Source organism: Perissodus microlepis, chromosome 16, assembly GCF_051167445.1.
Source record: "Perissodus microlepis isolate ML-2025 ecotype Zambia chromosome 16, ASM5116744v1, whole genome shotgun sequence".
Lineage (NCBI taxonomy): Eukaryota > Metazoa > Chordata > Actinopteri > Cichliformes > Cichlidae > Perissodus > Perissodus microlepis.
In genome coordinates this window covers 14036475-14061137 of record NC_140476.1, presented here as the reverse complement: position 1 = coordinate 14061137, position 24663 = coordinate 14036475, and the positions used below count along the sequence as shown (strand labels likewise).

The 24663-nt window shown below is 38.6% G+C and overlaps 2 protein-coding genes across 9 annotated transcripts in view; one reads left to right on the top strand and one right to left on the bottom strand.

Moving 5' to 3' along the window:
• Nucleotides 1-2682: 2682 nt before the first annotated feature.
• On the top strand, nucleotides 2683-18374 carry prpf40a (PRP40 pre-mRNA processing factor 40 homolog A). Of its 2 annotated transcripts, XM_084954616.1 has the most exons (27): nucleotides 2683-2768; nucleotides 4180-4260; nucleotides 5440-5583; nucleotides 7286-7369; nucleotides 7977-7995; nucleotides 8090-8109; nucleotides 8237-8278; nucleotides 8393-8503; nucleotides 8845-8965; nucleotides 9272-9296; nucleotides 9421-9636; nucleotides 11389-11494; nucleotides 12590-12654; nucleotides 12755-12919; nucleotides 13894-14002; nucleotides 14159-14309; nucleotides 14437-14570; nucleotides 14734-14848; nucleotides 15202-15293; nucleotides 15420-15536; nucleotides 16259-16396; nucleotides 16530-16625; nucleotides 16722-16808; nucleotides 17055-17145; nucleotides 17246-17307; nucleotides 17407-17562; nucleotides 17821-18374. In XM_084954616.1, the coding sequence occupies exons 1-27, from the start codon at nucleotides 2766-2768 to the stop codon at nucleotides 17908-17910; spliced, it is 2640 nt and encodes an 879-aa protein (XP_084810742.1). In that variant the 5' UTR covers nucleotides 2683-2765; the 3' UTR covers nucleotides 17911-18374. The 2 variants fall into 2 exon arrangements, with proteins under 2 accessions (XP_084810742.1, XP_084810743.1); XM_084954617.1 differs by lacking the exon at nucleotides 4180-4260 and having other exon boundaries at nucleotides 2707-2768.
• Nucleotides 18375-19094: 720 nt separating this feature from the next.
• Nucleotides 19095-24663, bottom strand: part of fmnl2a (formin-like 2a) — a 51424-nt gene continuing 45855 nt past the window's right edge. For 2 of the 7 annotated variants that reach the window (XM_084954609.1, XM_084954613.1), the window contains 4 exons: nucleotides 24556-24651; nucleotides 24007-24130; nucleotides 21407-21503; nucleotides 20855-20968 (listed from right to left, as the gene is read on the bottom strand). In XM_084954609.1, coding sequence (XP_084810735.1) covers nucleotide 20968; nucleotides 21407-21503; nucleotides 24007-24130; nucleotides 24556-24651 — 318 coding nt within the window. In that variant the 3' untranslated portion in view covers nucleotides 20855-20967. Of the gene's footprint in view, nucleotides 20969-21406; nucleotides 21504-22857; nucleotides 22978-24006; nucleotides 24131-24555; nucleotides 24652-24663 lie in introns of those variants that run through there. The other 5 variants (XM_084954610.1, XM_084954615.1, XM_084954608.1 and 2 more) reach the window with 3 other exon arrangements.

Sequence of the window (24663 nt, the reverse complement as noted above, 5' to 3'; positions counted from 1 at the left end):
AAAAATTACATCCCTAATTTGCGATCTCTTGAATTCCTAGAAGCAGTACAATGTAAAGTCAAGTAGAAACCAGGCAGCATATAGCATGGATGCCATATGTCATGTTTGACTTTTTTTTTTTTTTTAAGAGCAGGGCTGAGAGGTCATGATTTCATTGATTATGTGGCTCAATAATCACCCACAGGTTAAAAAGGCTTTTAGAAAGAAAAAAAATATTTTCTCAAGAAACATAAAAAACACAAGAGCTTTGGTTAAGCAGCGTGCCTTTGCTTGTCAAAGAAATAACTGGAGGCAATGTGAACATAAAAACAAATCTTAACTAAAAAGAGCTAAAAATAAATCGTGAAAAAATCCATTAATATGCGTCTACAACCCAAAATTGTTTTTTCTTTGTAAAATCTGTGCAGCTGAGAGAAGAAAAAACGAATCTTAACAAAGCTCCTTCTGCTCCTTTATTTTATGAGAGGAAATGGAAAAGCAAGCTGGAATTGTAATACTGTGTTTTGTTGATAGTTAATGTGACTGTGGTTGACAGGAAGCCAATTGTCAGATGAGAGAAGAGTGCCTGTAAGGCAGGTCAGCAGCAGGCTGGGCTCAAAGCTCACTGGGTAAAATGGCCAGAAGCAAACACTGACCACATCAAATATTGTGAATCAATCACAAACAAACAGACACACACACACAAACACAAACACAAGAATGAGGTTCTGGCAAACAGTGAAACTATGGAACACCAATGCGCATAAATATACAGCGTATTGGACTGAAGAGTGGAAACTAGTTTGGAAACATCATAGCATTCTCAAGGATTTTAAATATAATATGTCTTTATTCATAAAAAAATAAATCAGTTTGTCAAAGCAGCTATGTACAAGCGATGCTGACTCATGGCTGTTTTTTTGTTTGTTTGATGCACTGTGGTTGACTGACTCCCGTCATTAGACTGAAGCCTGATCTATCTCTGCCCCTCACTGTCACTTCCTTTTTTTTGTTTTTTAGCTTGTTAAGATAATCGATAGGGAATTCTCCTGCGCTTGTCAGGAAATGCATCAGAGTTTATTGCAGTCTGCCTCAAGTGAGGGCTCATCTGTTTTCCAACTCTTTGTTGCATGCTTCACACCTCAGTGGCACTCTAAATCCCAGGGACAACTCCGGTAAACAACTTCACTGACAAGCATAAAGATAAACCGGACATCGCGTATACCTGTATAATCGATTTTTCGTTTTGAAAAGATCTGAACACACCCGCACGGATCTGATTGTTCAAAATCTTTAATATAGAGTCCAGGCCATCTGCAGAGCAAGAACAGCAATAAATGAAAACATGTTCATTAGGCCATCAAACTAATTTTCTGTTTGAATAAACACCTTAATGGGTGAGCTACTCCTTAACCTTGTTTTGTGTGGAAAATATATGACTGGAATGCAGAAGCAAGAAGGAAAGGAGAAAAAGTGAGTGCTGCAGCCATGTGAAAGGCACTTAAAGCTAAACTGTGTAGACTGACTGCTTTATAATTTCCGCTGTCATGGGGAGTCTTTGCAGCACCACAGAGGTCTAAGAGCTGTGTCACAGAAGCCAATAATTGGAAAATCACAGCCGGTCCTTCAAATGATCCCCAATACACTGAGGTCATTTTGCTGTGTCTGAACACCAGCTACCTCAGCTTCTGAAATAGGTACCTGTTATAACAGCAAAAATAAAAAAGGGAATCACTCTCTGTTACGGTGTAAAGAGCAACCTGATCGATATTCATTCACGAACACTAAAAAAGTTAAAAAATAAGGATTTAACAGTTCATAAATTAGTGCCATAATGACAATTACCTCTTACCAGGCGTTCCTAATTATTTAAGGCAACAAATGAAAAATAAACTAATTGATTAGTAATATGCATTAAGCTGCTTATCTGATTTGATAAGCTGTTGAATACTATCGATCATGGATTGGCCTCCCCAGAGCCTCGACCTCAACATAATTGAAGCAATGTGGGATCATCCTGACAGATAACAGAACAAAAGGCAGCCAGCATTCAAAGAAGAACTTTGAATGTCCCTCAAGAAGCCTGGATAACTGTTCATGAAGACTACCTTCCTGAAGAAATTACAAGATAGCTTGCCTAAGAGATTTCAGGCTCTGTTGAGGAATAAAGATGGTCAAACAAAATATTGATTTTCAAGCTTGTTAGAATGATGCAGTCTCTGTTTTTGGCTTATATTTTTATTTCCATGTACGTTTACACAGATTTTAATAAATTCTTGCACCTATTGCCCATTCTACCTTGCAAAATATAAAGAAATGAGGATTGGATCAAGACTGTTGCACAGTACCATATATCGTATTAATGAGACAAGTCATAAGTATATGTGGCTTTCTCTATATTTGCATATATTGTATGGCATAAATTAAATTTCATAATAGAAAATAGAATTTGTTTATTTATTTATTCATTCATTCATTCATGCAGTTGCATGGCTATTTTTACTTTAAGCTATTTAACATCAAGAAACATATAATTTTATGTTTAAGTTTGACTATAGCGTATTGACTTAAAGTGGACTTTTTTTTCCATCGCTGTTTCTTCCTTGGTTAACACGCCAGTTTCTTTTGGAGGAAACGGTGGTGTTGCGCATTGGTGCGCATTTCCAACGCAGAATGACGCTACAGAATTGTTACCTTTGACCTCTGAGCGCTAGGCGGAAGCTCAACCAATCGTTTTGCTTGTTGTTGAGAAGTGCTCAAATTTCTCGGAGGTTCTTCTCTTCAACATGGTGAGTGCAGGCGTTCAAAAAATAGTTTATAGCGGTAACGAAAAAGACGAAAACTGTTAAGACTATGTGTATGAATTTTTAAGGCCTGGTTAGCAGCCATCTTCTTATCTAAACTATACCGTAACAATGCCGTGTATCAAAGACCACGGGTTAGCATTTCTTGTTAGCAGTGGGCTAATAAAGCGGTATGTGCCTACCTTCGTGTTATAAGCGGTTTCCTTTAGCTGAAGCTTTTTTGGGTATAGCACGCCCTTTGCTTTGTTAATGTGTAAAAACAGCAAAACGTGTTACGGTATTCGTGAAGTAAAATTACGGCGGTGAAAGTGTATTTGGTTCGTTGAATAATTAAGCAGTTGAACTCTTGCGTTAGCCTTTTACGATTCATTTCCAGAGATTAGACGGATCCTGCAGTCATTCATCACAAACAGCAGCAGTTATCTCAGGTTCTTACGATTGTTACCAGTCCACATAATTTACATTAGCACAGCCAACGTTACTGGTCACATTAAGTCAGGAGTTAAGTGAACTTTATCGGTTAAAAGTAGTAATTTCGTAGTAGTAAAAAAGAATATCCCACTCATGCATCCAAATGAGTGAACTTAAATAGACCATATTTGACATATGATCACCGAAAACAATCAGTACTATGGTATTTCATGATAATATATTGTCTGGTTAAACTACAAGGCTTTCTTTAGGGTTCGTTATTCAGATACAAAAAATGTTAAAGCTTCACGCATGAATTTGTTGTTACCCAGGCTATGGGTACATGTGTTTGCCTGTGCCATATGTAATGTTGGTGTCCGTATTAGAGGACCCTTATTCATTCTGAATAAACCGGAAGTCTTTTTGAATATTATTTATGTAAAAAGAAAAAGGAAGCACTTGTTTAAAGGGTGTAGATTAAGGTAGGCACCGTTTCATTCTGAGTTAATGATGCAGATATTACTTTTTAAATAAATACGTTTTTTTTAAATAAACCAAATGCTTGATAATTTGTCGCAAAACGAGAATTGTGTAGTTTTTCTAGTCTTTTGTCTTTAGACATTATAAGCTTTATATATGTCAAATTAAAACTGATTTCATATAATGTTTTGATTACTGACACCCCAATTAGTACTACCTCATTTAAACTTTCAAACCAAATATTCACACACTCGTTGTGGTTTCATGTAACTGCACTAATTGAAATGCGCAATGTAGCCATTACTTTACTCTTTATGTGCATTTTTTATTTGGGAGCAGCCAAATTTATTTAGAGTGCTTTATTAGCTGTAAACTACTTAATTTCACAATTCCTTAAACACATATCTGGAGAAATGGTAGTTTTCCTGATTGAAGCACACTGCTAACTGCACAACTGGCTGTTGGGAGTTCACTAACTCTGTGTGGTGTTTCTTACTCCTCACAGTCTTCGTCGGAAGCTAATAATGGGCCGAGCCAAGCACCACCTTATCCAGGTGTACCGCCCGCGGCGATACCTCCCCCATTTGTAAGTCATCAAAATGCAGTTTTGTTTACAGATCCAAAAGAACATAATTTGAATTACTTTGATTTCTGCATTGATTACTTATAAATTTGCTGGGGGTTAAAGTTAGAATTATAGGCAGTTATATAAATAAATTTCTTAGGCAAGAATACCAGTAAACTCTTGCTTCCTATAGTAGCAGCAACATCTTACAAAAACTGTTTCCAGTAGCTGTTTAAATAATGATACAAACTCCCTTTTTTTTCTCTTTTTTTGTTTTAAGGAAAAAAAGAAAGGACCTTTCCAGACACTGATTTTATCAACTTGCACACATTTCTGCAGGTTTTCAATATTGCATATTGGGCTGATTGGGCTCGTGTCTAGGTACATTTAGAAACTGAGAGGATTTTTTCATGCTCAAATATTTTTTCTGTGCAGGAGAAACCCTGACAGTCTTACTTGTATTTATGTATTTATAGGTGACCCAATCTCAGCAAAACTGTACAAACGTCCTCTCTCACACAGGAATGATTAACATCTGTATATTTAAAACAATAACTTTACTATATATCACAATTCTTTTGATTTTCGTATTAATCATCCTCCTGCAAACTTGATCATATATTCTTCACTTGCGTTTGTTTCGCGCATCATGTTCAACAAGTGTCGCCATACGTAACTTAAAGGTTGTCAAAATTTGTATCTCTGGTGGAATTTTCACCACTATATGTGGAATGAAGACTTTGAAAAAACACTTGCTAGTTCCCCAAATTTTTAGTCAGTTTGTCTTTGATTCAAAGAACTTCCACATCTGTAGATTTGATTTAGTTTTTTTGCTCTTTCCAGTTTAGTGCATGTGTAGTGCTTCTCCTAAGGTCCTGTGAAAGTTAGTGTGACTGAAGCACAGTTCCTCCACCATGTTCATCACACACTGTGGCAGCCAGTGTTCACACACTCCCTATTTTATCTCCTCAGCTAGAACACCTAACTTAAATTAGCCTTTGAAGGAGCAGAGAGTTGCACTTTCTTTCTTTCATTTGCCCCTTTTAGGTCTTACTCATTATGTGTAATTAACTGTGATTCAGTATAATGTTAGATTGCATATTATATGGAACACTGCAGAGATCCAGGTAATTTCAGAGGGTTAAGAAACTATTTCTTCTAACTACAATATAATGTTTTTGTCTTCCTTCTTCTATGAAGATGGGACCACCTGGAATACCACCTCATTTCCCTCCCATTGGAATGCCCCCTATGGGACAGCGACCTCCCAGCATGACACCAATGCCTCCTGGTATAATTCCCCCGGGTATAATGCCACCAATGGGGGCACCACCAATGGGACAGGTGAGCTTTGTAGTAACCTCATAGATTTGTTTGTGTTGGGTTTTTTTTACCCTCTTTTCGTCCTTGTGCCTTATGAAGTCTAGGGACTATGCAGCCTATTTATTTCTCCCTCCACTTTAATCATTTAGGGAGAAGCATAACCTTAAACGAGACACATCTCAAAATGTTTTAAAGTGAAAGAATTAACATTTTTTCTAGTTATTTGCTTGAATTGTTCTGATCATTGTTTCATGTATCAAGTGGTTATACTTTCATGTTAGTCACACTTAGCCACATCCATCAACATTTACAGACCAGGTATATTTTCTTATCTTCTAACGCTCCGAATGCTTGATAGGGGCGCTAATTGACTGAAGAAAAAATGTTGTTCGTCGTAGGGCTGGGCCATATCATACCGTTCACGGTAATAATAATGTTGGGCAACGATAGAAAAATGAAATATCGCGATAGAATATGGGTAAAACGCGCATGCGTAGTGCCTTTGTTTTCATACGCACACGGCAGAAAAAGCATGGCGGCGAAAGCAGATCGTTAAATAAAACGGATGAACCAGAATTGGTTTGTAAAAATGCTGCAACTTCAGGGGTGTGGAACTGGTTTAGCTTTCGTCCATCAAAAACACAACAAAGCACTATTTTTGGTAGAGCATGCTAGCGGGCCGTCGTTGTTACTGTGTTTTTTGGAAAATACGGCACACTTAAAATCAATCCTTTGATTTTTCTGAAAATCGACAGTGCCCCTTATAATCCCGTGGGCCTTATGTATGAATTCTGGTTGTGTTTACTGACCTCGAAACGATTTTATGTGGTACACGGCGCTGGAAAATCTATCAGACGTTTTAGTACGACTTTGCTAAGCTACGAACCTGCACTGCTTGATGGATTGTCGGAGCATTACGGCTACCATAGTCAGGAGCCTCGCGGAGTGATACGTACTGTGCTTCAACATAATATTACCGTATTGTGTGTGTATAACCTCTTTTTAAGTTTTGTGGATATTATACATGGTTATGCTCAGGATATGTCGGCCAATTTCCACTGGAAATGCCTTTTGGTTAAACTGACAGCAAGGAATTTGCATTTGCACTGTTAAATTTTTATATAACTTTAATGCACATAAAACAGCTGCTTGTTTAAGTGAAAATACATTGATGTTGTTGTTTTGGGGTTTTTTTTGCACTAATAAAGTTGTGGAGTTGTAAAGTATTTTGTCTGGTGTCAATTATATCGTCAGTTATATCGTTATCGCAAATTTTCAAATGTTTATCGTGATAAATATTTTTGGACATATCGCCCTGCTCTAGTTCGTCAGTTTAAATCTCTTTCATTAGCTGACAGTTAATGAATAAATAGGCATGATGTAGCTGTAGTCTTTTTTTTCTTTTTTTTTATCTAGTGATTAAAAAAAAAAGTGGATCATGCATGTAATCCTGTCATGCATAAATAGGCATGATCATGGGGAGGAGTGTTTGATCAGAGTGCCAGAAACGCAAGTCTGAAGAGGTGGTGAAACACTGTAGTTTGGCATATTGCTGCTTCACAGGTGTCAGGCTGTGGCATCACACTTTCAGTAAGCGCAGCATAATCAGTCAAGCAGCCTTCTACACACCAGCAACCTGTTTCACACTGTGTCTAAATACCTCTGCCTGGATTAGGTAGCATGGAAATACCAGATGAATATTTCATGGTGCCTCTTTTATTAGATGCCAGGCATGATGCCACCTATGATGCCAGGAATGATGATGCCCCCTCGCATACCAGCTGCGGCTGTACAGCCAACGGGACCGGTAACTCTTTTCACTATGTTTCTTGAGTGCTCTGCTTCACACTTCTTAAAATACACTGCAGTCTGTGAAATGCCTAATGAAACATTTGCACAGCCATGGAACACTACTGTTGGCTATAAATTTATAACCTTCCATAAAAAATATATTTTCATGTTGAAACAAAACAGCTAAAAAACCTAATTAAACACTAGCTAATGAAAATTTTACACTTGCATGCAATGTGTCTATTATTGTCACATTTTTTGTGTTTTTGTTTTTTGGCTCTAGTTTTTCTGTGAATCGCTTATCCAAAAAAAGCCAAATACATTAACCCTTCACTGCTGAAGTTCAGTTGATTTTTCTTTTTAAGTAATAGTTAGCGAGTTATGCAAATAAGCAAAATGATTTACTGTATTTATCTCTAACAACATCCAGATGGGTTTAGTGATCATAAGACACATCTAACCAAACACTAGCTATACATCTTGAGGTTGTGGAGTAATGTACTGATTAGTAAAGCTGTGTCTCTTACTGTTTTGTTGTTAATAATGAATCTGTAGATGTGCACTTTAAGACTGGGAAAAAAAATAATCCACCAATAACATTGTTATTTTTTTCCTGTCAACAGCCTGGTGTTGACTCCACAGGTAGGATTTTTTTTACTTAATCCAGTAAAATTAATGTTTAGGCGTATTTAGAAGTTTAAAGTCTGACTACTTTTTGTCTTGTTTATCTTCACAGCTGCTGCTCCTGGAACATCTGTAAGTATAACATTTTGTTGATATGTAGTAATTGGAAGTCTACAAGCTTTGACAATTTTGAGCTACCGTCATTAGCTCCAGTATTTTTCCTGCTGTCTCACAACATTTATTTCCGTTCCCCCTGCAGAGTACCACAAATGGATCCCCGCAGGAAGAACAGCCAAAGAAGGTTTGTGCACATGAAACATTGAAAGACTAGACACAATTAACAAGGAACTATAAAATCATTCAAAATGCAACCAAAATAATTATCTGATTTATCTGTCGTGTTTGTTTGCTTCAGAAATCCGTGTGGACTGAACATAAATCACTAGATGGAAAGACCTATTATTATAACACAGAGACTAAGCAATCCACATGGGAGAAACCGGATGAACTCAAATCTCCTGCAGAGGTACAGAGCTTTTAATTTGAACTATTTATATTACTTGCATATTCACATACATTTTATTAATTTGGCACTTAGCAATTGCAGTGCTCACGTATTAAAATTACAGTAATGATAAATGTACCAGATTAAGCTAAATTGGATTTTGCCCCACTCATTTTGGGGGAATTATTTAAATCCTTTGTGTGCATATATTAAACAATTTTATTTTTAAAATATGTGCGTCATCTATACTTAAAAAAACTGATTTGTTATTGGACTATGGATATTGACTCACACTAATTAAGGCCTTGCTGTTCATTTAAACTATTAAAAAAACCTTTCCCATCATTCTTTGAATTCTTTAGCAAATGCTGTCAAAATGCCCCTGGAAGGAGTACAAGTCAGACACAGGGAAGCCTTATTATTACAACTCTCAGACAAAGGAGTCAAGATGGACAAAACCCAAAGAGCTGGAGGACCTGGAAGGTAAAGAGCGGTATCTGATTATATCAAAGCTGTTGTATGAAAGGCAGGGATTTTTATATTGAAAGATGTTGCCTTCTACAGAAAAGCCTTTAATGGCACAATGACTGGAAGAATGCTGACTTTGTCAACAGATCACTCCATACATTAGGGGATGTGGTGTGATTGATGTGTAAACAAAGGACTTACAAAACACAGGACACTTGTTGGCTCCTTTAGTATATTTATCCTTGAAAAGGTCTCTTGATCTGCTGCATGATTAAAAATGAAAGCAAGCACCTTAACTGTTATCTCTTTTGTCAATTCCAGCTATGATCAAAGCAGAGGAGAATGGGTAAGAGCTTGCTGTTTACCACCGGTTACTCTTGATGTCTTCATTTTGTAATATGATTAACAAATACAGCAGTCATCAACAATTATTAATCTCGTATGGCTTTATTGTCATGATCTTACATTAGGACTGCAGAGGCAGCGGCTCCTGGAACCACTGCAGCTCCTGCTGTGCAAGCAGATAATGTAGCTCCTGCAGCGACTGTAGTGGAGGCGGAAACTGCGGTAGTAGTCTCAGAGGAACAACCATCCCAGGCAGCAGTGACTCAAACACCTGAGGTGAAGACAGCTGATGCACCTGTGGCTTCCTCTGAGACTTCAGCAGCTACCGAGGCTGTAGCCAGGTAAACAATTATGAATCTAGAGTTTAACTGAGCAAGCGCAATGACATGTCTGCCTGTGTGGCTATCTCCAAGCATACCTGCTGTTGTGGTTGAAGTGGATTATGAATCAGAAGGTGTAGTGATTAATAAATGGACTCAAAGCCAGCCACATTGCTGCTCTCATCGATCTGGAACAGCTGTGCTGGTCAGAGTGATGCATGGCAACAGTAGCTCGGCAAATGAAAAGAGGCCTCTCCAGGAAATGACATTATTGTGAGAATGGTTCAGAGCAGTGGAGAGAGACCACATAGCTCCACAAATCTGCAGCAAGATGCAGATGGTGGATTTTTTTAAATTTAACTTTTACAGTATTGATGTAAATAAATAATAAAAATGTTGATTAATTCTCACACTGATATAACCACAGCAGTCTGAGCTATTCTAGTTTTATTATTATTAAACAGTCACATCAGAAGATATGACTCAACGGCTGTATCATAATCCATTTCAGAAAATAAATAATGAATGGGCTTTGGCTTAGGCTTTGGCTTAAGAAGAAGTTGGAAAGTAGGCTGTAATGCACAGTGATCTGCTGATGTAGCCAGAGATTTTCCTCAGTTTGGCTATTTTGTACCATCTTCCTCTCAATTAGTTAAACACAGTAGATACTATGTGTATGACAGTGTATTCCACCATAGTACTCATAAAATCCTAGGGTTCTGATTGATTGTTGTACATCCTGCTGCCTTTTGGCGGCTGCAGGGAGTAAGGAATTGAAGGAAAAGGTCTTCATACAGTTTTATGCAGATGTTAACATGAAATACTCAAAGTATCAGTTACAGTATTTTACATTTTAAACTTGTTGTAATTGAATGGAAGCCTCTGAAGTAATTTATTTTTAAAGTTAGTTTAAGAATTGTTTAAAAATTTTGCTGTTTTTGTTTTCATAAAATCACTATAGTGGTGCTAGAAACCCATGTGATTGTGAGAAGTTAATATAATGCAAGCTTGTAACACATCTGCCTTCAAAATACTAATAGCTTAGATTGCGCTTCCTCATTTAAATGAACATGATGGTCAAAGCAAATTTTTAAATGGACCTGTTATGCTTTTCCTCATTTCCTGTCACATATTGTTAAACCGATGCTCTTATTAAATGTGGGTAAAGTTTCAAACAATGACATCAGCAGTGTTGGGAAGGTTACTTTTAAAATATATTCCACTACAGATTACAGAATACATGCCACAAAATGTATTCTGTAACGTATTCCGTTACGTTACTCAATAAGAGTAATGTATTCTGAATACTTAGGATTACTTAATATGTTATCAAGCTTTTTACAACTACATGAATGTACTATTGCTGTGTGATTTATTACTATTACTGTTACTTGCCACCAATACCAACTCGATTTTTAAATATTAATATAAAATGAGTAACAGTAGTGTGGACATTAGGTAAGGCTGCACTTTTTCCAGCGATCTTGTAGAAAACTATTCCGTGCATATATAAAAAAGGTCCGCTGCGCCAAACTGTAGTAAAGGGACCTCTGGCTAATACGTCGGGTTCCATGTCGGGCTTGTAACCAAAAACTAGCTTTAAAGGGTATCCCCATTATGGTCATCTCAGGCCACCACAGCTCTATTGGGTTAGCGTTCACAGAGCACTTTCTACTTATAATATTGGTGTAACAAAGCCGTTTTTTAATGCATCTTTGATTGCAGAGAACTACAAAAGTGCTCAGTGTCAATAATAATTTTCTTTGCTCTTAGTGTCGAGGTTGTAAAAGAAGAAAGGCCAGAACTTCAGAAGAAAACGTACAAATGGAATACAAAAGAAGAAGCCAAGCAGGCCTTCAAAGAGCTGCTGAAGGAGAAGGTGAGTCAGGCTGTTAACAAGCTGTAGGAGAGAAGGCATGCCTTTACTGCAGGGGAGTACTGAGTGGTCACCGTCATTCTTGTTTTCAGATTCTAACTCTAAAATGTTCTCTATTTTTCAGTGTATAAATTAATTATGTGAGATGTTAGGCAGTCAACAAGTGTGCAACAAAATTTGATTCATGATGTTGCACAAATTTGGTTCTTTAAGTATGTTTTAAATCAGAAAGCAAATATCTGATAATTTGATTACTTTTTGTGCCCAAAAAGTCATCCTACAGCTTTTAAACTGTCTCCATTGAGGGTTGTTTTTTTTAATGTGTGTGTTTAAGTATCCATTGACTGTTGCTCTGTTGTTGGCACTGGAATGCAAATCTTGATTTGTTTTTAAGACTACTTTTGCCACCTCAGTGTTCACTAGTGCCTGATGTGTTCATCATCACATCATTTGCATTCAGATCTGGATCTAATCCCTGTCCCTGCTCTTGAGCCCCTGGGAGGCCTATTAAACCTCACCTCCTGTTGCTGTGGACGTGTTGTGTGTTCGGCTTGCACGGTGGCCTAGCACCACCCACCTTGAATGTTGCTATATTTAGGAGCTTTTTAATTTTGTGCACAAAGCTCTCCTCTGAGATTGCTTGCCATTTCCTGCAAGATCTTAATGGCTGTGTCTTTATGATTAGCTTTATTGGATCAAAGGCACGAGGACTGGCTGGGATTAAGACAGCGAGAGAAAGTGGCATGCCTGAGTGAGTTAGAATAACTGTGACAACTGACAAGACCGAGGCACATAGTGGAATCAGTCATAATGGATGAAGTAGTCACTCCTTGGGAGAGGCAAGTGGCAGAAAGGGCACTTACAAAGGTCCTTGGTGGCACTTCTTGATTTATTGCCACTCCACACCTTTTAACCCACCATCTATTAGTAATTAAGAAAATGTGTTCTCTTCTAGACCACATCAGCAAAGCTACATTTTCGTATCCAGGTCGATGTACTTTTTTCTAACAGGACAACAAGGCAATATATTTGAAATATTTCTTGTGTGCAGATTTTATTTGAAACCATCATGAATATTTCTTATGCTTTGTATTTCAGGGCGTATCCTCCAACTCCTCTTGGGAACAGGCCATGAAATTGATTATCAATGATCCTCGCTACAGGTACAATGCTTTCCAGAGATCTGTTTATCCTTCATACAATAGTAAGTTTAAACTGTCACCATCTCTGACTTACAATTTGTTACTTTTCTTATCAACAAAGTGCACTTCCGAAGCTGAGCGAAAAGAAGCAGGCGTTCAATGCATACAAAGTCCAGACAGAGAAGGAAGAAAAGGAGGAGGCCAGAATTAAATACAAAGAGTCAAAAGAGACTTTTCAGAGATTCTTGGAGAACCATGAAAAGATGACATCTACCACTAGATACAAGTAAGTGTTACTGTGATATGGCAATAAAGTATTTTGTTTCCCCCCCCTGCATTGATTTGCAGTTCTCTGAACTGTCAATATCATTATGCAGACTGGTTGAGTGTGAGGACATCTGTGGTGCTTGCACACCATTGTGCAGTTACAGCACTGTTGACTTCCACTTAGGCTACTTTGACCTGTTAGTGCTAGTCACGTTGATATTGCTGAATTTGTTTACACAATAACAAATTGTTACAAGGTCAAAGTTTCGCATGTGTAATGAGTTCATTAGAAAGTTAATGATTGATGAATCTATTCAAAGTCAAGGTGCATGTGACGTAAAGGTTATATCTAATTCAAAATCTCTTAGCTTTTTTTTGTTGTTGATTTTGTTTGCTAATGTCTACAACAGCTTTCCAACAAACACACTTATTGGAAACTTACTCGATCTCAGTGAACAACACATAAAACACTTAAAATATCAAACTTCTTAATAAATTCTTGGAACGTCTTTTTCATCGGCACTCTTTAGTTTTTGGGTGAAAGTTGTGATGATGGGCAGAGGAAAAGGGGTAATCAACTAGTGACCTTGACAACAAGCCAGCTTCAGTGTTCTGCTGGCACTGGGTTTGTAGTCTGGGGTGGCACACAACAGGCAGTTGGATGGTGAGAGCAAGGCTTTCTGATGCTGTGTGGGTGTATGTCCTTGCATTTAATACCTTATTTTAGCCCGTAACACCGAGTGACTCTTCTGAGCAACAGGGTTTCAACAGACGTCAAATATATTGAATATTTTCAGCGCACATCTTAAAAGACATGATAACTTTTTCAGCTTTCATTAATATCTGTGTTGTGCCTAGGATGGCTCACAAAAAAAACATAACAACTGGTGCCTTAAAGCTAAATTTGGCAAGTGAAATGGTGCCCTCATGTGGCTTTGTGGGAAAAATATTCTAAAGTGTTTGTGTGTCTGTGTGCGTACTCTTGCAATCCAGGAAAGCAGAACAGATGTTTGGTGAGCTTGAAGTGTGGAGCTGCGTGCCAGAGAGAGACAGGCTAGAGATCTATGAAGACGTGTTGTTCTACCTTGCTAAAAAAGAGAAGGTAAGGGCTCCAAAGTGCATTAGGAATCTTTGATTTTATTTTTAGTTAACATGTTTGGCATAATTATTGTGTATAAGTCCTCTTTCAGTGTCCTATTTAGGAGTAGGAGCTTTATGGTCTAGTGCAATTACCATCTGGTTGTATTCTCTACTTTAGGAGCAAGCCAAGCAGCTGAGAAAAAGGAACTGGGAAGCTCTGAAGAACATTTTGGACAACATGGCAAACGTCACATACCGCACCACCTGGTCTGAGGCCCAGCAGTATCTGCTAGATAACCCTACCTTTGCAGAGGATGAGGAGCTGCAAAGTATGAGATAATACAACGGTTTTAGTAGAATTAGAAGAAAAACATTTCTTATCAGGTCATTGTGCTTCTGCATGAATGTGTGTTTGTATATGTTCAGCCTACTGATAGTGCCGTTATCTGCTTACAGATATGGACAAAGAAGATGCCCTTATATGTTTTGAGGAGCATATTCGGGCTCTGGAGAAGGAGGAGGAGGAAGAGAAGCAAAAGACACTTCTCAGGGAAAGAAGACGGCAGCGCAAGAATAGAGAGGCCTTCCAGGTGAGAAGCAAAAACAAAGAATTGATGTCTCAAAAAGAAACAAAAAAAATGCGCTGCATGTAATTTTTCACATTTAATCAGGTTAATAACAGTTTTAATAGAAGCCAAAAGAAGAGGCCACATGTACTTTCCTGATCCTCATCTCTTCTTGTTGTTTTCTCAGAAATTTCTGGACGAGCTTCATGATCACGGCCAACTTCACTCCATGTCTGCTTGGATGGAGATGTACCCGACACTGAGCTCAGACATCCGCTTTGCCAACATGCTGGGCCAGCCGGGTAGGACAGCGGGCCACACGCACACGTCTGCATGAGCTGAATGTGACAGTCGGACTTGAATCATAGCATAAACACAGAAATAAAACATTCACAACTGACAACATAAACGATTTATGAATCACAGTTTAGCTTTTTGAGGTTATATTTTCTTTTAATTTCCTTATTATTTCCATATTTTTTTCCTTTTTATTTTTCATACTTATTCCGATAATACACTAGTCTCTAAATCTTTAATTATTTGGCTTTACTGTTTTGCACCCTTGTTGTGGTCCACTGATGCTGTTGAACCTTGTTTATTTGCTGCAAGGATCAATATTTACACATTTTTAAATTTAATGTTGTTTGTTGCGCAGGTTCCACTCCCCTGGACCTCTTCAAATTTTATGTGGAAGACTTGAAAGCACGCTATCATGATGAAAAGAGAATAATCAAAGATATTCTTAAGGTATTACTCTAACCTCATAAAATGTTATTTATATTTGGTATTTTTAAGGAACAGTCCGCACTCGTGCACCTTCCTTGTGTTGATCCAATTATACATCTAATAATAATCTGATCTGTTCTTTCCCAGGACAAAGGATTCCTGGTTGAAGTCAACACCAGCTTTGATGACTTTGGATCAGTCATCAGCTCGGATAAGAGAGCTACCACGCTGGATGCAGGAAATATAAAGCTAGCCTTCAACAGTGTAAGACTCCAGCTCTGCATCATATGCTTTGAGTTGGCACCTGTTCGTAAACATTAATGGACACAAATATTGATATTAAAGTAGGGTGAACTGTTAAGTAGCTGACCCTACAGCAGCTGGGTTTAATCTATTAAATCAGCATAATAAATGTAAAACAGGTCACAGTTTAAATAACCAGCACCTCTCCTTCGCTTAGAGAGCTTTAAGTTTTATCCTGTTGTTAGGTGTTAAAAGACATCATATCCATTTAAATTAATAATTATTTTAAAACTCATGTTAGATCTTTCCACACAGTTGAAAGTGATCTCATCAGAGGTCTGTATCCACACGTAATCCACCTATCCCCGTCACAAGATGTGTCAATGCTGAGCCTACTTGTTTCTACGGCCCCCAAATAAACAAAAACATGTTATTACAGATTATAAAATTATGGAAAAAGGAGAATAAAACACCTTTCAGGATAAACAAGCCCAAATCAATGAAATTTTAATGAGTATACATAAGCACAGGCCTTGACCTGCTTGTTTGAGGATGTATGCAGGTCTGAATTGGCTGTAAGTGTGGATATGGTGACCTTTCCTGGGTGTACCCCACCTTTTGCTCTGTGCCCTGTCCAATCTGAAAGACTTCACTTGGGATGAAAGATGTGTGTGTTGAACCATGGCTGTTTGTTTTATTTCATTATAAGATTAACTCACTTAGAAACCCCTTTTCCTAATTAGTTGCTTGAGAAAGCTGAAGCCAGAGAGAGGGAGCGAGAGAAGGAGGAGGCCAGGAAGATGAAAAGGAAAGAAGCTGCTTTCAAGAACATGCTGAAGCAGGCCACACCGCCACTGGAGCCAGAGACTACGTGGGAGGGAGTATGTACTTTCAATGCGGATCAAATTCGTGTGGTTTCGCAAAACCATTTATTTTCTATTTTTATCCTCATCCCTTTTTTCCAGTCTTGATTGTATTTAATGTTTCCTGATGACTGACATTTTACCATTTCAGGTCAGAGAGAGGTTCCTAAAAGAGCCTGCCTTTGAAGACGTGACTCTGGAGTCGGAGAGGAAAAGAATATTCAAAGATTTCATGCATGTCTTGGAGGTGAGTCATGACGCTAGCAGGGGCATGAAATTTTTAAACTTGATGACGACTATAATGATGTTTAACCTGGTATTTACTTTTTATTTAATTTAACAGCATGAGTGCCAGCATCACCACTCGAGGACCAAGAAACACTCAAAGAAGTCCAAAAAGCACCACAGGAAGCGCTCCCGCTCTCGATCAGTTAGTACCACCACAAGAAAATGAACATTTTATACACTTAGACCACAGATCAAATGTTTAAAAAAACATGGTTTTTTTTAAATACTTTTCTGCCCACTGTTTTAGTCAAATACAGGGTTTAACTGAATACACATCATTCCATTCTGTATTTTATGTAAAGATTTACTGGAAAAATTATGTAGCAAAGCACACTTTACAAAAAGCATTGCTCATATCATGCACTGCTAATCTGTAATGTTTTAATAGGGCTCTGAGTCTGAGGATGAGGAATACCACAAGAAGAAAAAGAGGTCGCAGTCCAAATCCCCCTCAGAACGTTCATCAAGTGGAGAATCTGGTGAGTGTTTTTACAGCTCAGATCAGTTGATTTGTGTATTTAAGAAGGGGAAAAAGTGCCACACTGTGTGTGTTCATTGACATGTTCTACCTGAAACCAGAGAGAAGCTATAAAAAATCCAAGAAGCACAAGAAGAAGGGCAAGAAGAGACGCCACAAGTCTGTAAGTGTGCAGGAAGAAACAAATGTGTGCGCTTGATGCCTTAAATACAAATGTACTGGCAACACTGGTGTGTGCACTAACTGTAATTATGACAAACAGGCGTCTCCAGATTCTGACAACGAGAAGAAAGGAAGAGACCGTGATGGGAAGCGAGAAAAGGAGGTAGAGAAGGAGAAAGAGAACGACAAGTCTCGGGGGAAATCTCGTTCAGAGTCCAAACAGAAATCTCCCAAAAGGAAAGCAGCCAAAGAGGAGGTGAATGTTATTATTATTATTATTATTATTATTATTATTATTATTATTATTATTATTATTATAAAAAATCGCCCCTGTATTGTGAGATTAGCTGGGGGGCTCAGGTCAAAGTTAGTGTGTTTTAAAGAAGTCTCGAGCGTATATGTTAGCTTACAGTTTCTAGCATGAGCTAAAGGTCGTGCGGTTAACTAGTTATTTAAAAAGATCTAATTTTCATTAGTACTGAATCTTTATATTTTTTTTAATGGTGCGTTTAAGGGTGGCTGGGACACGTCGGGCAGTGAGCTGAGTGAAGGAGAGCTGGAGAAAAGGAGAAGAAACTTGCTGGAACAGCTGGACGCACCTTGATGATAATTCATGCTGCTCTCTCCTCTTACTTCTCCAAACATGCATTCCCCTTCAAGCTCATCTGACCGTGCTGGTCATACGCCCATAATGGACTGATTTGTGGTATTTATGGGAATGCCATATACTGAGCTTTTACATAGACTTTGACTAATATGATATCAGGAAACTGATCAGCTGTTAAATACTGAGTTGTTTTTTTGTTAGCTTACCTTTCTTCAGTTGGCTGTAGTTATACATGTTTTCCATTGACAATTTTTTTTATATTCACTTAAAAGCATATCTTTATGAGACACTGCAAATGTGTAGAAATACAAGAAACTTGTCCACATGTCCAGGAATACTGGGGGTTACGTCTGATTTGAAGTAATTTAACTGCAGCTGGTTTGAATGAATGAAAGGTTTTAATTGGAGGATTTGCTGAAATCGATACTTTAGTTAAATGTAATAAAACAGTTTCACTGGAAGTTGTCTGCAGGTGTTGCTTTGACTTACTTAGATGATAAGTTGTTGCCAAACCTTCCAAGATTATAGGATTGTTGCCATGCTGTTGCAGATTTACAAATAGCCAACAAAGAAGACTAATGGGTGATGCCATTGTTGGTTTATTAGGAACACCTATGCTGTCTAATGTCGTCTCAGTCTTTGCATTAACTTTTTGATAATTCAGGTATATAGTTTGCATTGCATTGCAGTTGATTTGTAGTGTTTTTTAATTCTGGGAAACAAGTGGTCCAATATTGATATTGGGCAAACATTAAGTGGGTGATTATTAACTCCTTGTGTTGCGGAAACACAAAATTACATCTACTGCTAGTTATTGGTAACACTTTACTAACACAAATGCAGTCATAACCACTTAATGTATCTTTCTGCTTATTTTAAGGGACAGAGTTTGCATTGTGGTTCAGTTATGGTGTGCTTTACTACTGGTTAATATTCAGTCACTGTCCTAAATATGAATAAGTCAGACAAACACTGTATGGACTGTAACTACTTACAGTTTAAACACATAAAATAAGGTTGAATTGACATTGCTTAAATAGAACAAATGGAGAAACACTGGTTAGCTTTTTAATGTGAGGTTCTGCTCTTGGCAAAAAAACAAAAGCTAAATGAATGCATCTGCACTCACGAACTTATATTTTCATCGTTTTGACAAGAATCAGACAACAAACCACAGAGAGTAAAGAACTTTATATTTAATGTAAATAGTTTATTTGAACATATTGAAAATCTCATCACCTAATTTAAAAATTGTTATTTTGTTATAAGCACAAACTGCCTAAAATACATTTCTGGTGAATGTCCAAGATAAAAGCATGCTGGTAATATCCAGTTCGAGAAGTTACGCTGCCACAGACAGTGAAGTTCAAAGAAAAGGAGCCGATGGCGTCACATGCTTCAGTGGAGACAATGAACAGAACTACTTTTGATTGTTAGTGTAGCCATTAAGTTGGCGTGTATAAACATCTGCACATCAGAACCTTTTCCAGACTTTCTTTGTTTTTATGCACCTCTGACACCCTAACAGGTAAAGTGCGTGACCCCACTGCCATCTGCATAACAGTAAAAGATGATCAAACACACTACTGTAGATTTCTGGCTGAATTTGGCTTAATTAAATATACAAAAATGGGGGGAAAAACTAAGTTAAAATAACATTCAAGTTGTATAGCACAAGGCAGGGAAAACTTCTGTTTAAACAATATGTACAATATTACCCATCTGGTGATGTGAATTAGGTAAAAAAAAGAAAAAACAGTTTGTAGCAAAATATCTGTACATTTAGGAAACTTTTTATGTTGTATACTTTTGTTTTGCCTCGTTTTAAAACACACATTAGATGACGACATAAGCTTAAATGAATCTTTTAAGTGGTTAAATACTATACATTAAAATTACAGTAAAGCGAGTAGACTCGGTGACCTGGAATGTTGTTAGCCTGTAAAACGCTCACAGAAGCACGACGCTTAGTTATGTCCAGTTCTGACAATGAGATCATCCAGTAAAGTTTCGCATCTTGCGTGCAGTTTCTACCCTCGATAGAAAAGGTATTCGGTTTTCTTGCTCTGCATAATTCCTTCCACAAAACCAGCTGTGCAGCTACAGATATGCACAACTTGAAAATAAGTTGTTTTTTAATGGATTAGAAGCTACAAATTCAGCCCTTACTGATCACTCGTAATAAGACGTGACAGAAGAATCAGTATGGAGATACCTGCTATAAACAGAATTCACATTAAACTGGTCTTTATTTACCTTTATAGTTGCTTTAGTACAAATATAGAGTTCATACCACATTAACAGCCCTTTAATAATTTGAGAAACCCTCATGAGATGTAAAAATTTTTTTTTAAAAAGTGCAGGTTGAGCATGTTCATGTTGTTAGAGGAGCGGACTAAAGGGCCGTAACAATAATATTTGTAACAGCTAAAAAGAGAACCCGTCCTGTACATTCTACATCATCTTTTCCCACGTAACGCCATTTCACGTGGCTCTTAAGGCCACCGCATGTCCAGTTTTACACATCTGAAAAATTAAAGCCAGGTCACGTTGTATTGCTCAGAGTGGGATTATTAAGAACAGTCATTAGGCAAACACGGCAACGTGACGTGAAACCACAAAAAAAAAACAACAATAAAATTCAGGCACTTGGCTCGTCAAAGGCTTTTAAATCAACCTTTCAGACACTTTAAATTCAGTCCCATACGTGTCCCAGTCCTTCATAGTGAAATGCTGCTAATACTATAGCACAGATGTGGAATATTGAGTATTCTTATGTAATATATATACATAATCATCTCACATGTTGCTACAAACACCTGACTTTCACGCGTCATCCTTCACTGCTTCGATCTTTTTGTCACTCCATACTCTCTTTCTCTACCCCCCCAATACCTTTCTCCCTTCCCCCCATCCCCTACCCTAGCACATGCACTATTCCCTCGTCACATGACTACGTCGCCATTGTTGACCGGCCGCAGGTTCTGATCATCAAAGCGTCTCCTGACACTCCTCCGTACGGCGTCCGCTCTCCTGTAAGGCTGATTCCTCAAATCTGAGAGAGAAAAGAAGGGTTGGGGATGGGCATGGATAAAAAGATGGTGTCAGGCGTCTTCATCGGGGTGTTTTGATGAGCTCACATGTTCACAGTGCTGGCAGCCTGTCTTTCAAAGCAGTGTGATGTCTACACAAACAACAGCCAAACAACCTGTCTTTGGTTTTTAAACATGAGACAGTCCACAGAATTTTTTTTAAAAACCTCTGCCAGAAATCTAAGAAATCTCTCATGCATATTGTGAATGCATGAAAATGTATCTTTTCTCTACAATAAAGCCAAAGCGACAAGTGAGGAGAGTAAGGTTATGTGCTAATCACTACACACAGAAATTTCCTGCTACAAATGACTACATCAATGAACAGAAGTAGGTCAATGATGAGTGGACTTGAAATGAAAGAAGTATGACAGAAACTGAGGTAATAAAGAGATGCTTGCCAGGTTTGGGGCACATCCACTACAGGGGTGCTACTGGAGGAGTTCCTTACCCTCGAGTAGACATTGGGAAATTTAGTAATATTATTCTTCTTTAGGGCTAGATGAAGAGAAGACAAAATGAAGGTTAAAAATGGAGAAGGAGGCTGACCGGTGCACGTCAGCCAAACAATTCACACTGGCTTTGCTAAAAGAGCGCTGCAAGAGCCAAGCGGTGTGGCAGTAGGCTGGATGTAGAAAAGCTAGAGCTGGGTAAGGACACGAGAGAGGACAGAGCTAGAGGTTGTTAACTGTTTCAACTGGCAGAGGAGGGAGGAGGGAGTGGAGAGAAGGATAAAAGCTTTTTCTTTCTCCTTGTTACTAGACCCAGACTGCTTTGCAAAGTGGCTACCAGCAAGATGGAAGAGAGCCCATTTCTACCTTTCTGTGCAGCACAACTGTAAACTGAAACAAATACAATTCATCACCACCAAAAAAACATAAAAAAAAAAACCCCCAAAAAACACTGAAGCATGCATGCAACCAGTGATTCAAACACCTCAAAACCTTCAGTGAAGCAACCTGGTTGCATGTTAGTAGCACACACAAACTCCTGAAATGCACCAGATGATCTATATGCACACACCATGCAGAATAGCAACGAGCCTGACTGAGTCACCGAGAAGTGACCTAGAGCGGGCGGCAAAGCGAGCGTGGCACATGGACTAACTGGGAGAGCAGGGGGTGCAGTATGAGCAAGCAGCAGGGATGAAGCAATCAGCATGCACACAACTATGAACATGTGATAGTGAACAAACATGAATTTTGAATGAAAACACTCTTTGAAAACACACACAAAAAAAGCAAGGTATAATGCCACAGACACTTCTACATCATACCTGCCGTGAAGATAATGACCTTAGCTTGTATATTGCAAGATGTAGTGCAACATGTTAATGTCATAGTGACCCAATTAGAGGCTAAGAAGAGAAAAACTTTTTAAGTATGTTCATAGCTCAGTAATTGTTTTTGAGTCTTGGCCACTAGATGGCAGCAGCCAGCTTAACGGTGTTTCTTTACTTCTCAGCACTCTTAATGTCCAGATTGGAAACTGCTCTCTCTGTGACATTATGGTTTGCTGTATTTGATAAAACAATGATGATCAATGTGGGTGTCACACTCCATGCATTTGTGGAAAGAAAACTGTTACCCCAGCACCTTATGATGGTCAGTGAGGGAGAAAACGTGAACACACGTGGGGTGAGGGAGAATTGTTTTGAAAAAGACAAAAAAAACAAGAAACACAACACCCGCACTCGGGCGTGTCTCCAGGGCTTGTCACAGTGCACATGCACAGGTCCGAGGTGTGAGAGGTGAGCGTAACTGTTAAAGGAGAATCGTGGGGGGGAAAAAAAGGCATGCAGAGGAGGAAGGACAGAAGGACACCAAGAAGAGAACTGTTTGTTTCCAGCAACCTTTGAGAAGATAGAGAGTTCTACAAGCTTAGTAATGGTACTCCTCATTGAGAGCGGACTCGCAGAAGAACCGAGAGCCACGCTTGGCTGTGCGGGCGGTAAAGGGCACGGTCTTCAGCACTGCATTGGAAACGACAGGGACAACAGCCAAGACAAAACAAGACAAATACAATGTAAGAAAAGCAGACTCCTACAGGGGTTTAGCACTGGTTAGCACTAAGCAAATACCCAACAACAGCATCTCGATGCAAAGGCGAAGTCTTTTTTAAAGAAGGTCCCAGAGCGAATTCTACAGCCGAATTCTCCCAAAAACAGATGATATCAAGGTTATACTGTTAAGGAGACATCAGTAACATTTTACTGTTATAGCTCTTTGATAATGAGCCAACTGTCACCACTATATCTTTAAAGCCTGGGTTGTTACTGTTACAATCCATTAGATGTTTTGTATTTTTATAAAAGTAGCTACATTCTGTAGAAACTATCTAACATTTCTCTCTAAAATTTAATTAAATATAAACGATAAAACTAAATACTTAAAGTTCATCTTTTATTGTTTCTTCTTAGAACTTCTGTTTGCCAGGAGCAGCCAATCAGTAGAGAGATGGCTTAAAGGGAGGTTGGTGTTAAACTGAACAATGAGGCCTAGTTTAAGCTATACAAAGACTATAATAAAAACTACAGAGTGCCTAAAAAATACACTGAAGCTTACTTAGGTACTGAACTGAGTTAATACACTCAGTTGCTCAAGTTTACTCAAGTTTTATCTCCCCTCAGTAAACAAAGGGTGAATTTCATCCCTAAGTTTTTATTGCTGGAGATAGTCATATCCGGGCTTGCCTATGTACAGATGGTGTTACAAAGCAAAGACAAAGCAGATAAGCCACGGTGAGACACATTTGAGTTGAACAGATTGCCGTCAGTGCATGTTTGGACTAGTCAGTTATTACCTTTGGTTCTCAAGCACCTGACAGTTGAAACTTAAAAGAGCCAAAGTCATTGTGTTAGTTTTGAATCCTTCTGTTAATGACCGCTTTTATAGCAGAAAAGGACTTTCATGCAGGGCACCAAGTGTGTGTGTGTGAGTGTGGATGTGTGTAAATATGAGTTTAGCCACAGACTGTAGCCATGTGATCCGGGGGACGTTACCCGTAATGATGTCCTCGATCGCTCCGTCTTTGCCTTCGTAGACGTGGCGACTGTCTTTCACCTGTTTCCTTCTGAGCTCCTGGATCAACTCTTGCTGCTGCCTCTTGCTCTTATGGGATGGAGACTGAGGAAGACAGGCACATAAAAGTGTTACGGCCAGTAAGTAAAATATCTTCGACAAAGGATTCTCCCACTTGTAATTTGTTTCAGCTCAAAAAATGCCTCGGTTCATTCAAGCGTGTGTGAGTTAATTGAACCGTTCAAGTCGTATAATCGCCGATTCTGAGTTGATGCGATGTGACTCAGCAGGGCGTAAGACTGCAGAACTAGATACAAGCGCGCCCAGCAGGCAGTCGGCACTCAACTAATCCTGTGATCAAGAGTCTGGAGGAAATTAGGATGAAGAGGAAGGGGAGGAAGTGGAGCTGTCTTACCTTCTGGTCATTGTGATCCTCTGTAGACTCCTGTCCTAGAAAGTAGGGGGTTGGGGATAAGTAGAAAAGGGTAGTTGGAGAGCTGGGAAAGGAGGGTGGGAGGTGGGGTGCTTACCTTCTGGTCTTCCTCCATCATGGCTTCTTGCTCCATAAGTTTTTCCAGCATAATCTGCTCCTGTCTTTTCCTTTGCTCATTGTCCTCCTCCGCTTGCTGAGAAGATTT

Excerpts from the sequence above, each read along its gene's own strand:
- prpf40a (XM_084954616.1), top strand. Across the intron at positions 12,655-12,754 it reads ATCAATGATCCTCGCTACAG|TGCACTTCCGAAGCTGAGCG; the intron begins GTACAATGCTTT and ends TTATCAACAAAG. Across the intron at positions 17,563-17,820 it reads GGAAAGCAGCCAAAGAGGAG|GGTGGCTGGGACACGTCGGG; the intron begins GTGAATGTTATT and ends GGTGCGTTTAAG.